This window comes from Leiobunum rupestre, chromosome 4, assembly GCF_980474605.1.
Source record: "Leiobunum rupestre chromosome 4, qqLeiRupe1.1.hap1, whole genome shotgun sequence".
In the NCBI taxonomy this organism is placed as follows: Eukaryota; Metazoa; Arthropoda; class Arachnida; order Opiliones; family Sclerosomatidae; genus Leiobunum; species Leiobunum rupestre.
This window is the reverse complement of record NC_143387.1, coordinates 56,565,550-56,578,811: the sequence shown is the minus strand read 5'-3', so window position 1 is coordinate 56,578,811 and position 13,262 is coordinate 56,565,550. Positions and strand designations below refer to the sequence as shown.

Below are 13,262 nucleotides of genomic sequence, written 5' to 3'. Positions count from 1 at the left end.
TAGACACTAGGTGGCCATGGACTAATTAATGTATACACAGGGACGGTCCGCATAGGAAATTTAGCGGCTAGCGATTGCTAAATGTGCCCTCGAGCGGCGATTGTGCGAACTAACGACAAACTGAGTCAAGGGGGATGGAAACGGGAGGAAAGGCTTACAAAAAGATGAACAGGAAAGGTATAAAGAAATCTTTCGTGTGTTCTTTATGACAATACTTCGAATCACTTTTACACGAAGGGTAAACACAGCTTTTTCCTCATAATTAATTTGTAAAACTACTTAAATAAATTAAAGCTCTTAAATCATACACCTTATTCAAATGAACGAAAAAACCGTTTGTTTTTCAAATCATAAGCAGACGCCAACATCGATAGACTCCAAGACTTGCAGATAGAGGGCAGCATCGTTTTTCCGTTTGATGACGTTTTGACTCGGCTAACTTTGCTTAAGGGGGGAGGAAAAGAGGGAACAGCATTAACAAGACTTAGTCGCCGATTTTATGAGAGAGTGGCGTTGTGCGGACCGTCCCTGTGTATACATTAATTAGTCCATGAGGTGGCTCTGTGCCGAACTAAACCTCGATTGCGAATTAACTATGAAAATCCGTTCGGTGATAATTTTGGCTAAATGTCATACTTATGGGTGTTATTTTACTTATAGCTGAAACTTTGGCAAGAGCGTCGCACTCATCAATAATAGGGGAGGATAAGGGGGTGGAAATAAATATCTACATACGCGTATTGAGAATTTATACAAACGAGCCAATACCGCCAAAGAAAGTGCGGGTTCAGCAAAGACTTTAAATAACTTTATATTAAGCCTTTGACGTTCTACGACAGTTACTCTTTTACTACTTGGCACGTTTAAGCCCGTAATATTTAATTAAGCGCATTTTAGGCGTAGTTCAATTTTTGGAGCAGCAGGGTCGCCATCTAGTGGCCGAGATTTCAATAAAGTGAGCAAAGTCCCCTACTAGAAGATACGTGAAGATACAAAAGTTGTTCGCTATTTCCTTAATTTGGTTTAAATAATTATAACAGATGGCGCTATATTTTGGAAGCTCCTGTAAATAAACTTCTCCCTGTACACCTAAGTAGGGCGTGTGGAACACTTCTACAGGCGCGTGAAGTAGGCCAATTGTTTTTCATTATGGACTTTGAGAGTAGATAAGTTGAAAGTAAATAGTAACATGTTTATTTTAAAATACGGGTTTTAAACAGCAATAGAATATTCTAAAATGACTGCCTAAGTCGTCCAATCTCGTTTCAAAGACCATAAAGGCCTACTTAAGTTGGGACTGGCTACTTTACTATTATTAGGTTTTAAAAAGGCTGCTAATATGTTAAACCGACAAGCACGAACCCGATTTTTTTGTAGGCTAACGTAGCTTACGCGAAAAGAATATCTTTTTTGTGCATATAGCTAAAGTAGCCTACAAACACACTATCATTTTTGCACATAGCTAAGGTAGCTTACGCGAAAAGAGTATATTTTTTGGGCATATAGCTAAGGTAGCTTACGCGAAAAGAGTATATTTTTTGGGCATATAGCTAAGGTAGCTTACGCGAAAAGAGTATATTTTTTGGGCATATAGCTAAGGTAGCTTACGCGAAAAGAGTATCTTTTTTGTGCATATAGCTAAGTAGCCTACAAACACACTATCATTTTTGCACATAGCTAAGGTAGCTTACGCGAAAAGAGTATATTTTTTGGGCATATAGCTAAGGTAGCTTACGCGAAAAGAGTATCTTTTTTGTGCATATAGCTAAAGTAGCCTACAAACACACTATCATTTTTGCACATAGCTAAGGTAGCTTACGCGAAAAGAGTATATTTTTTGGGCATATAGCTAAGGTAGCTTACGCGAAAAGAGTATCTTTTGTGTGCATATAGCTAAAGTAGCCTACAAACACACTATCATTTTTGCACATAGCTAAGGTAGCTTACGCGAAAAGAGTATATTTTTTGGGCATATAGCTAAGGTAGCTTACGCGAAAAGAGTATCTTTTTTGTGCATATAGCTAAAGTAGCCTACAAACACACTATCATTTTTGCACATAGCTAAGGTAGCTTACGCGAAAAGAGTATATTTTTTGGGCATATAGCTAAGGTAGCTTACGCGAAAAGAGTATCTTTTTTGTGCATATAGCTAAAGTAGCCTACAAACACACTATCATTTTTGCACATAGCTAAGGTAGCTTACGCGAAAAGAGTATATTTTTTGGGCATATAGCTAAGGTAGCTTACGCGAAAAGAGTATCTTTTTGTGCATATAGCTAAAGTAGCCTACAAACACACTATCATTTTTGCACATAGCTAAGGTAGCTTACGCGAAAAGAGTATATTTTTTGGGCATATAGCTAAGGTAGCTTACGCGAAAAGAGTATCTTTTGTGTGCATATAGCTAAAGTAGCCTACAAACACACTATCATTTTTGCACATAGCTAAGGTAGCTTACGCGAAAAGAGTATATTTTTTGGGCATATAGCTAAGGTAGCTTACGCGAAAAGAGTATCTTTTTTGTGCATATAGCTAAAGTAGCCTACAAACACACTATCATTTTTGCACATAGCTAAGGTAGCTTACGCGAAAAGAGTATATTTTTGGGCATATAGCTAAGGTAGCTTACGCGAAAAGAGTATCTTTTTTGTGCATATAGCCAAAGTAGCCTACAAACACACTATCATTTTTGCACATAGCTAAGGTAGCTTACGCGAAAAGAGTATATTTTTTGGGCATATAGCTAATGTAGCTTACGCGAAAAGAGTATATTTTTGTGCATATAGCTAAAGTAGCATACAAACACACTATCATTTTTGCATATAGCTAAGGTAGCTTACAAAAGTAAATAAGGTTTTTTGTATATAGCTAAGTTAGCATACAAAAGTGAATATCGATTTTTTGCATATAGCTAAGATAGCGTACAAAAAGATAATATCTTTTTTGTATATAGCTAAGTTAGCCTACAAAAAGAGAATATCTTTTGCATATAGCAAAGGTAGCCTACTAAAAGATAATATCTTTTTGTATATAGCTAAGGTAGTCTACAAAAAAGATAATATCTTTTTGCATATAGCTAAGGTAGCCTACGCGAAGAGAGTATATTTTTTCATATATCTAAGGTAGTCTACAAAAAAGATAATATCTTTTTGCATATAGCTAAGGTAGCGTACGCGAAGAGAGTATATTTTTTCATATATCTAAGGTAGCCTACGCGAAGAGAGTATATTTTTCATATAGCTAAGGTAGCCTACGCGAATAGAGTATCTTTTTTCATATAGCTAAGGTAGCCTACGCGAATAGAGTATCTTTTTTCATATAGCTAAGGTAGTCTACGCGAAGAGAGTATATTTTTCATATAGCTAAGGTAGCCTACGCGAATAGAGTATCTTTTTTTGAATAAAGCTAAGGTAGCCTACAAAAAGAGAGTATCTTCTTTTGGATATAGCTAAGGTAGCCTACGCGAATAGAGTATCTTTTTTCATATAGCGAAGGTAGCCTTCGCGAAGAGAGTATATTTTTCATATAGCTAAGGTAGCCTACGCGAATAGAGTATCTTTTTCATATAGCTAAGGTAGCCTACGCGAATAGAGTATCTTTTTTTGCATAAAGCTAAGGTAGCCTACAAAAAGAGAGTATCTTCTTTTGGATATAGCTAAGGTAGCCTACGCGAATAGAGTATCTTTTTTTGCATAAAGCTAAGGTAGCCTACAAAAAGAGAGTATCTTCTTTTGGATATAGCTAAGATAGCCTACGTGAAGAAAGTATATTTCAAACTAAAAAAAATATTATAAATGTAATATTACCACAATCAATGAGATATCGATATTACACTGTATACAATCTTTTGTTTAAAAATTTAACCAGTAAATAAAATAAAATCGTACGGCAATATCTAAATATGTAACAGAGCAACTTGGTTTGCAGGTCTGCCAGATACGTTAAATAAAAATCCTTTCATACCGAAAAAAGGAGATTTAAAAAAAACACGCACAATCCATCCGCATTCTGCTAATAAAAATAAGTGGGTGACGTTTGCGCTAGCGACAAGTTGTTTCAAATAATCCAGACTTCCTCTTATAAGGCTTGGTTGGAAGAGGGGGAGTGAAAAATTGGATAAAAAGATTTACAAGAACAGCTCGGATGAAAATACAATTTTGGTGAACTGAAACAAAAAAATTGTTGAAGCAAAAACGAAAAGTGGACGGTGAGGTTGAAGATAGATATATTCACGTAAAAAACCCGTTGTTTTTAATCCTTCGCGTGGTTTTGTTGGCAGACGCCTTATTTTCTTTCAATTTAGAGAGAACCCGGGCTTTAAAATCTATTTAAAACGGCCTCCGAAAGTATAATTCCCGTTCTTTTTCGGTCTTCGTTCTTTTATTTTAATTCCCCGGAGGGAAATAAAAATAATTCCCCCCTTTTCCCTTTTATTTTATGGCTCGCGTGGATGCTGCGCTTGTTGTTCGTTTTTATTCCCTTTAAATGGATTAAACGAATCGCGTCCGAATGTAATAACCTATAAACCCAATGACGTCGAAAACGAATTCAGTTAGAAAGGCGTGCTACGCGATTAAATATGAATAGCTAGTTTAATAGAAATTGGTTTTTAGCGACCAGAGTTGAAAGGGCTAGACGAGGGGGGGGGGGGAGGGGAGAGCAGAGGTAAAGCATTTTTGTCTTTGTCCAACTATTAGTCTCATTAACTTAGAATTAGCATAAGTAAATAATTTATCGCTTACGAGCGAAGTAAATCTCTGTAGTTTAAAAATAAGAAAACTTATTACCACGATTTAACTGACGATGTGAAGTATTTTAAAGACATTAGAAATAAGACTTCGTTACATTTGCTCGTAATAATATTAGTTACTTATTTATAACTAGTGGGGTGGCGGAGTGGTTTGCACTGTCGCCTCGGGTAAAAGCTTCCGAGTTAAGTTGGCCAATTCTCTCCCCCACTGGCTAAAGGGGTCTTCACTCTTGCACTTAGGTTTCCCCTTCCAAAAAAACCTTGTGGAGGTTAACGGTAATGGTGAGTGTAGGAAGCTGTTGGCTCGCGTGGCATGAAGGACTTGCCACCATCTTCCTACGCACCTTTAAAAGTCGCATTAAATGTATTAAATCGTGTTAATCGCGATTAAATTTTTAATCTGATTTAATCTCGATTTAATCTTTTAATCTTGTTAATCGCGATTAAATTTTTAATCTGATTTAATAACGATTTAATCTTTTAATCTTGATTTAATCTTTTTAATCTTGATTTAATCTTTTTAATCTAAGTTTTATTCTTTTAATCTTGATTTAATCTTTTTAATCTTGATTTAATCTTTTTAATCTTGATGAAATCACAAGTTAATCTGTTTAATGTCGATCTAACCAGCTTAATCGTGATTTAATCATCTAAGCGTGATTTAATCCTGATTTAATCAGCTTAATCGTGATTTAATCATCTAAAGCGTGGTTTAATCCTGATTTAATCAGCTTAATCGTGATTTAATCATCTAAAGCGTGATTTAATCCTGATTTAATCAGCTTAATCGTGATTTAATCATCTAAAGCGTGATTTAATCCTGATTTAATCCATTTAATTATATTGATTATGATTTAATCAGCTTAAGCGTGATTTAATCAGCTTAAGCGTGATTTAATCAGCTTAAGCGTGATTTAATCAGCTTAAGCGTTATTTAATCAGCCTAATCGTGATTTAATCATCTAAAGCGTGATTTAATCCTGATTTAATTCATTTAATTATATTACTCGTGATTTAATAAGCTTAATTGTGATTTAATCATCTTAATCGTGATTTAATCCTCTTAAGCGTGATTTAATCCTGATTTAATCGATCAAGGGTGCAAACTTAATCATCGAAGTGAACTCGGTAAAATGACGTCATTATTTCTCATATTTGTTTCTTTGGAGTTGTAGTTGGGAAAATTCGCGAGATATGGATACTTCTTTCGTTAAAGGTATGGATATACTTCTGGCACTAGAAAAATAAAAAATGATGTACGCTCAAAAGCGATAATAATAATCCAGTTTGATAAGGTCATTATATTTGGCAATCGCAAAACTCGATTGTTTTATTTCGTGTTTGTTCAAATATTTTGACACATTTCAATCCATGTCATAATCAAAATAGACGTTGACACGAGGCATTATGGGATATTTTGGTTAAATAGGGAGTTTAAGCAAAGTTTGCGAAAGTTTTGAACGTGAAGCTAACGTCTGTACAGCACTGACAAAGCCTAGACATTCCCAATTTGACCGCTCTTCTTTGCGAAGAAATTTGCGTTTGTGTCGTTGCTTTATTAATTGAAATTTTTAATTATATTAATGCTTTTCTTACACCAGATTTCCCATTATTTTTCGAGAAAGTAATTAATACTTACTAATTATTTCCAAAAAGTACTAACTACTAGTAACAATATTTTAGGCGATTTTTTGTGTAAAACAAACGTTAAAATCAAGAAAAATTCGCGGTTTATAGTTACAAATTATTATTGTTTATTATAATTTATACGTTTCCGACTGTTGGCGCCATCTGGGTATTTAAAAATAAACCTCTAATGGCGTTACCCCTGTAAAAGGATCTTCTTACTTGTGAAATGTCAAACGAGTAAGCACGTTCATATACAGCTTAATTTTCTGGTCCGGGTATCTTTATGTATGAATTTTATACATTTTTTTGTATCTAGTTTGTTTATCAAATTATTTTAATTTTGTTTCTATAGAAGTTTTTTTGTTCCGCGAATCAAGATAATGTTTTCGTACCTGATACAAAAGTGGCAACAAATATTCATTCGTCAGTTTATCAACGAATAAAATATGAATGTTTTGGGCGTTACCTTTTCCTGCAGGGGCGTTCCTACGATGGCAGATGGCGTATTGGCCGACGAATGGTTGGCGTTGTTGGGTTCGACGGCTTCCCGCGAGTCGGCGCGACTGAGCACGCTGCGATTGGAGTGTCTGCTGTGAAGGCTGCTGTGGAAGGAGGAGCACGACACGCCCTCTGGGCTGACGCGGTTGACGTCATCCACGGACAAGTAGTCCCGGCGCGGGGGCTTGACCACAGTCTGCCGCGACTTCGAGTCGGAGGAATTCTGAAAGCGGCGCATCAAGAAGTGATGTCCTTTGAACAAGGGCCCCGGGATCCCGGTGGGGCCCGTCGAGGCCGTCGGGGTCTCGTCGCCGGGGCCCGCGCCGTGGTTGACGGGCGAGGCCGGGGGAGGCACGAAGCAGGAGAGGGCCCCTTCGACCAGCGAACCTTGCAAGGCGCCCATGTCCTGGTCCACCAGCTGGGCCGCCGTCACCGAGCGCTGGTTGGGCAGGTTGACGCGGGCGCCGTACTCGAGCAGGAGGCGGGCGCACCCCCAGGGCACTTTATCTTGGCACAGGGCGAGGTGAAGGGGCGTCACCCCGAAGCGGTCTTGGAAGTTGACCGCGGCGCCGTACTTGACCAGGAGGTAGACCATGGCGGCGTTGCCCAAGGCTACGGCCAAGTACAGCGGAGGCAGCGCGTACAGCGTCTCGCGCGTGTAGTGCTCGTCGTAGCTGACCCGGCTGCCCTCCGCCGTCATCCACACCGTCCGCAATTCCAAGTCCAGGTCCGAACGCACCGACAGAGGACCGCGCCTAAGAAAACACAGAAATTCGAAAATTAATTTTCAATCAAAACGTTATTTTTACACTCGTTGTTATTATTTTTCAAATTCCCTGACTTTTTGGGCTTTCCCTTACTTTTCCCTGACTCTTTGGGACCATTTTCAAATTCCCTGACTTTTCCCTGACTCTTTGGGACCATTTTCAAATTCCCTGACTTTTAGCTGACTCTTTGGGACCATTTTCAAATTCCCTGACTTTTCCCTGACACTTTGGGACCACTTTCAAATTACCTGACTTTTCCCTCACTCTTTGGGCCTATTTTCCAATTCCCTGACTCTTTAGAACCATTTTCAAATTCCCTGACTTTTCCCTGACTCTTTGGGACCATTTTCCAATTCCCTGACTTTTCCCTGACACTTTTGGGACCGTTTTCAAATTCCCTGACTTTTCCCCGACTCTTTAGAACCATTTTCCAATTCCCTGACTTTTCCCTGACTCTTTGGGACCATTTTCAAATATTCCCTGACTCTTTGGGACCATTTTCAAATTCCCTGACTTTTCCCTGACTCTTTGGGAACATTTTCAAAATCCCTGACTTTTCCCTGACTCTTTGCGCCCATTTTCAAATTCCCTGACTTTTCCCTGACTTTTTAGAACCATTTTCAAATTCCCTGACTTTTCCCTGACTCTTTGGGACCATTTTCAAATTCCCTGACTTTTCCCTGACTCTTTGGGACCATTTTCCAATTCCCTGACTTTTCCCTGACTCTTTGGGACCATTTTCAAATTCCCTGACACTTTTGGGACCGTTTTCAAATTCCCTGACTTTTCCCCGACTCTTTAGAACCATTTTCCAATTCCCTGACTTTTCCCTGACTCTTTGGGACCATTTTCAAATTCCCTGACTTTTCCCTGACTCTTTGGGAACATTTTCAAAATCCCGGACTTTTCCCTGACTCTTTGCGCCCATTTTCAAATTCCCTGACTTTTCCCTGACTCTTTAGAACCATTTTCAAATTCCCTGACTTTTCCCTGACTCTTTGGGACCATTTTCAAATTCCCTGACTCTTTAGAACCATTTTCAAATTCCCTGACTTTTCCCTGACTCTTTGGGACCATTTTCAAATTCCCTGACTCTTTAGAACCATTTCCCCATTCCCTGACTTTTCCCTGACACTTTGGGACCATTTTCAAATTCCCTGACTCTTTGGGACCATTTTCAAATTCCCTGACTCTTTAGAACCATTTTCAAATTCCCTGACTCTTTAGAACCATTTTCAAATTCCCTGACTTTTCCCTGACTCTTTTGGACCATTTTCAAATTCCCTGACTCTTTAGAACCATTTTCCCATTCCCTGACACTTTGGGACCATTTTCAAATTCCCTCACTTTTCTCCGACTCTCTAGAACCATTTTCCAATTCCCTGACTTTCCCTGATTCTTTGGGCCCATTTTCAAATTCCCTGACTTTTCCCTGACTCTTAAGAACCATTTTCAAATTCCCTGACTTTTCCTTGACTCTTTGGGACCATTTTCAAATTCCCTGACTCTTTAGAACTATTTTCCAATTCCCTGACTTTTCCCTGACTCTTTGGGACCATTTTCAAATTCCCTGACTTTTCCCTGACTCTTTGGGACCATTTTCCAATTCCCTGACTTTTCCCTGACTCTTTGGGACCATTTTCAAATTCCCTGACTTTTCCCTGACACTTTTGGGACCGTTTTCAAATTCCCTGACTTTTCCCCGACTCTTTAGAACCATTTTCCAATTCCCTGACTTTTCCCTGACTCTTTGGGACCATTTTCAAATATTCCCTGACTCTTTGGGACCATTTTCAAATTCCCTGACTCTTTGGGAACATTTTCAAAATCCCTGACTTTTCCCTGACTCTTTGCGCCCATTTTCAAATTCCCTGACTTTTCCCTGACTCTTTAGAACCATTTTCAAATTCCCTGACTTTTCCCTGACTCTTTGGGACCATTTTCAAATTCCCTGACTCTTTAGAACCATTTTCAAATTCCCTGACTTTTTCCTGACTCTTTGGGACCATTTTCAAATTCCCTGACTCTTTAGAACCATTTCCCCATTCCCTGACTTTTCCCTGACACTTTGGGACCATTTTCAAATTCCCTGACTCTTTGGGACCATTTTCAAATTCCCTGACTCTTTAGAACCATTTTCAAATTCCCTGACTCTTTAGAACCATTTTCAAATTCCCTGACTTTTCCCTGACTCTTTTGGACCATTTTCAAATTCCCTGACTCTTTAGAACCATTTTCCCATTCCCTGACACTTTGGGACCATTTTCAAATTCCCTCACTTTTCTCCGACTCTCTAGAACCATTTTCCAATTCCCTGACTTTCCCTGACTCTTAAGAACCATTTTCAAATTCCCTGACTTTTCCTTGACTCTTTGGGACCATTTTCAAATTCCCTGACTCTTTAGAACTATTTTCCAATTCCCTGACTTTTCCCTGACTCTTTGGGACCATTTTCAAATTCCCTGACTTTTCCCTGACTCTTTGGGACCATTTTCAAATTCCCTGACTCTTTAGAACCATTTTCAAATTCCCTGACTCTTTAGAACCATTTTCAAATTCCCTGACTTTTCCTTGACTCTTTGGGACCATTTTCAAATTCCCTGACTCTTTAGAACTATTTTCCAATTCCCTGAATTATCCCTGACTCTTTGGGACCATTTTCAAATTCCCTGACTTTTCCCTGACTCTTTGGGACCATTTTCAAATTCCCTGACTCTTTAGAACCATTTTCAAATTCCCTGACTCTTTAGAACCATTTTCAAATTCCCTGACTTTTCCTTGACTCTTTGGGACCATTTTCAAATTCCCTGACTCTTTAGAACTATTTTCCAATTCCCTGACTTTTCCCTGACTCTTTGGGACCATTTTCAAATTCCCTGACTCTTTAGAACCATTTTCAAATTCCCTGACTCTTTGGGCCCATTTTCAAATTCCCTGACTTTTCCCTGACTCTTTAGAACCATTTTCAAATTCCCTGACTCTTTAGAACCATTTTCAAATTCCCTGACTTTTCCCTGAATCTTTTGGACCATTTTCAAATTCCCTGACTCTTTAGAACCATTTTCCCATTCCCTGACACTTTGGGACCATTTTCAAATTCCCTCACTTTTCTCCGACTCTCTAGAACCATTTTCCAATTCCCTGACTTTCCCTGACTCTTTGGGCCCATTTTAAAATTCCCTGACTTTTCCCTGACTCTTAAGAACCATTTTCAAATTCCCTGACTTTTCCTTGACTCTTTGGGACCATTTTCAAATTCCCTGACTCTTTAGAACTATTTTCCAATTCCCTGACTTTTCCCTGACTCTTTGGGACCATTTTCAAATTCCCTGACTTTTCCCTGACTCTTTGGGGCCATTTTATCATGGCAGCAAATTGTTGGTCCCACCCCAAGTGAAGAGTCGTCGAGATAAGTCAAACCAGCGTCTTACTTTTGATGATAAGTCGGCGGATAATATGAGTTTCCGTATTCGCCGTTCTCGACTGGTGGTCCTCTGTCCGGGCTGAGCAGGTGGCTGACGCGTCGCCCGTTGAGGACAGAGCCGTTGCTGCCGCGGTCTTCGAGGGTGCAGGTGGCCGCGGAGAAGGAGCTGCGCCTGCCGGGGATGTTGGTCCCGGACACGACGGAGGACAGGCCGCTCGGCTGCGGCTGCTGGATGGCCACTCCGGCCTCGTTGGGCTCCACGCCGTACTTGAGGAGCAACCTGGCCACATCCACCGCGTTCGAGTCCACCGCCAAGTGAAGAGCGCTGCTGAAGGCGGCCGGACATTCACCATCTTCGTGATCGGAGGTCGAGACGCTCCCCTGCCGGTCAAACCTAGCGACGGGTCACGATAAAAATATTATATGTCATCTAGTTTATACGACAAAAATTATGTCATCTAGTTTATACGACAAAAATTATGTCATCTAGTTTATATGACAAAAATTATATGTCATCTAGTTTATATGACAATAAAAAATATATGTCATCTAGTTTGTATGACAATAAAAATTAAATGTCATCTAGTTTATTTGACCATAAAAATGAAATGTCATCTAGTTTATTTGACCATAAAAATTATATGTTATCTAGTTTATAAGACAATAAAAATGATGTCAACTAGTTTATATGGCAATAAAAATTATATGTCATCTAATTTATATGACATTAAAAATTATATGTCATCTAGTTTATATGACAATAAAAATTAGGCAGAGCAAAAGATTATTTAGAAATGTTTCTAATAGGACTTTCTATAAAGTAACATTGGCCTTTTTGGTTTTTGTTGTTGTTACTGCGTCACCGGTGACGTATCGATGACGTTTCGATGACGTTTTACTACGAAAAGCCCCGGACATAAGAGTAAATTCGACGAGGAACCCTGTTTTTAAGCATAAACTGAACCGAACTTCTACGTATTTCGTGACGAATGAGCAACAAAAAAACCAGTTCAGCAAGCGTAGCTTATTTTATAGAAAGGCCTATTGACGAAGAATAAGCGACAAGCGCAGTTAGTGTACATTAGAGCCATAAATTTATGTCTTTGCGAAGTGCTGTGACGTATTATCGTATTCCCATTGAGGTCATATTTTATTTCGTGTTAAGTCTTGGTAACTCTCGTGAAGTCTGGTGGAGTTGTATTTAGGGTAATCTGGGTAACTCTTTTTAGACGTTAAAATTCGGTAAATTCCGTACTGTTTGCGAATGTTGACCACCTACCTTTCCAACAAAGTTTGACTCTTTCTTAGAAGTATCTCAACATCCTGACTGACGCACTGGCTTTGACTTCCGCAGCTGGACTTGTCCAAGAGGCTCTCGTGCAGATTGACGGAGAACTTCCCGTGGTGCAACTCCAGCATCCGGCGGACAAAGAGAGGGTCGTTGAGTCGGATGGCTCGTTCCAGCTGCTCGGCCTCGAAGGTCAGGTCGTTGATGCTCGAGGCCAAAGAGGAGCTGGCGGCGCCGGGCGGCTCCCCTCCGCTGAGGCTGGACGAAGGGAGGGCGCAGGTGGGCAGGGGGGGCAAGGGCAAGGAGGGGCAGGAGGCGCTGGCCCCGGGGAAGGCGGGGACGTCACAGGGGGCGGAGGCCGGGGTGCCCGTGGAGCGCTGGTGCGAGGCGGGGGGGTGCTGGTGGGGCAGCGAGGCCTGTTGGTGCTGCGAGGACAGGGCCGAGGACGTCGACCCGGTGGAGGGAGGGGTGTGCGGGGGGCCGAGGGGGAGAGTCAGACTAGGAACGGACTGGACGGGGGTGTGGCAGCTACGCTCCCCATCCGTCACGTGACAGCGGACATGCTCAATATCAGGGCACATCTGCGGGGAGAGAAAAAACAAAACCACATTATTTCGGATCAAATTAAAACTATTTCCTTATTTTAAAAGAACCCCAAGCTACAGACTACAACGCGATACCCGATAGCAAAGGTCAAACAAAGCTCACATATTACTTAATTATTATTTTATTTATACTGAATTTTTATATTATTTAAACTTATTTTTATGTTATTTAAACTTAATTTTTTATATTATTTCAACTTATTTTTTATATTATTTAAACTTCATTTTTTATATTATTTAAACTTCATTTTTTATATTATTTAAACTTCATTTTTTATATTATTTAAACTTCATTTTTTAT

General features: G+C 39.7%; 1 protein-coding gene across 1 annotated transcript in view; it reads right to left on the bottom strand.

Moving 5' to 3' along the window:
• LOC149948392 (uncharacterized) overlaps positions 1–12,569 on the bottom strand; it is a 65,025-nt gene extending 52,456 nt beyond the window's left edge. The window contains exons 1-3 of the mRNA XM_090171070.1: positions 12,348–12,569; positions 11,076–11,462; positions 6,846–7,632 (exon numbers count right to left, since the gene is read on the bottom strand). Of these exons, the coding sequence (XP_090027196.1) occupies positions 6,846–7,632; positions 11,076–11,462; positions 12,348–12,487 (1,314 nt within the window). The 5' untranslated portion in view covers positions 12,488–12,569. The remainder of the gene's footprint in view (positions 1–6,845; positions 7,633–11,075; positions 11,463–12,347) is intronic.
• Between the last annotated feature and the right edge of the window lie 693 nt (positions 12,570–13,262).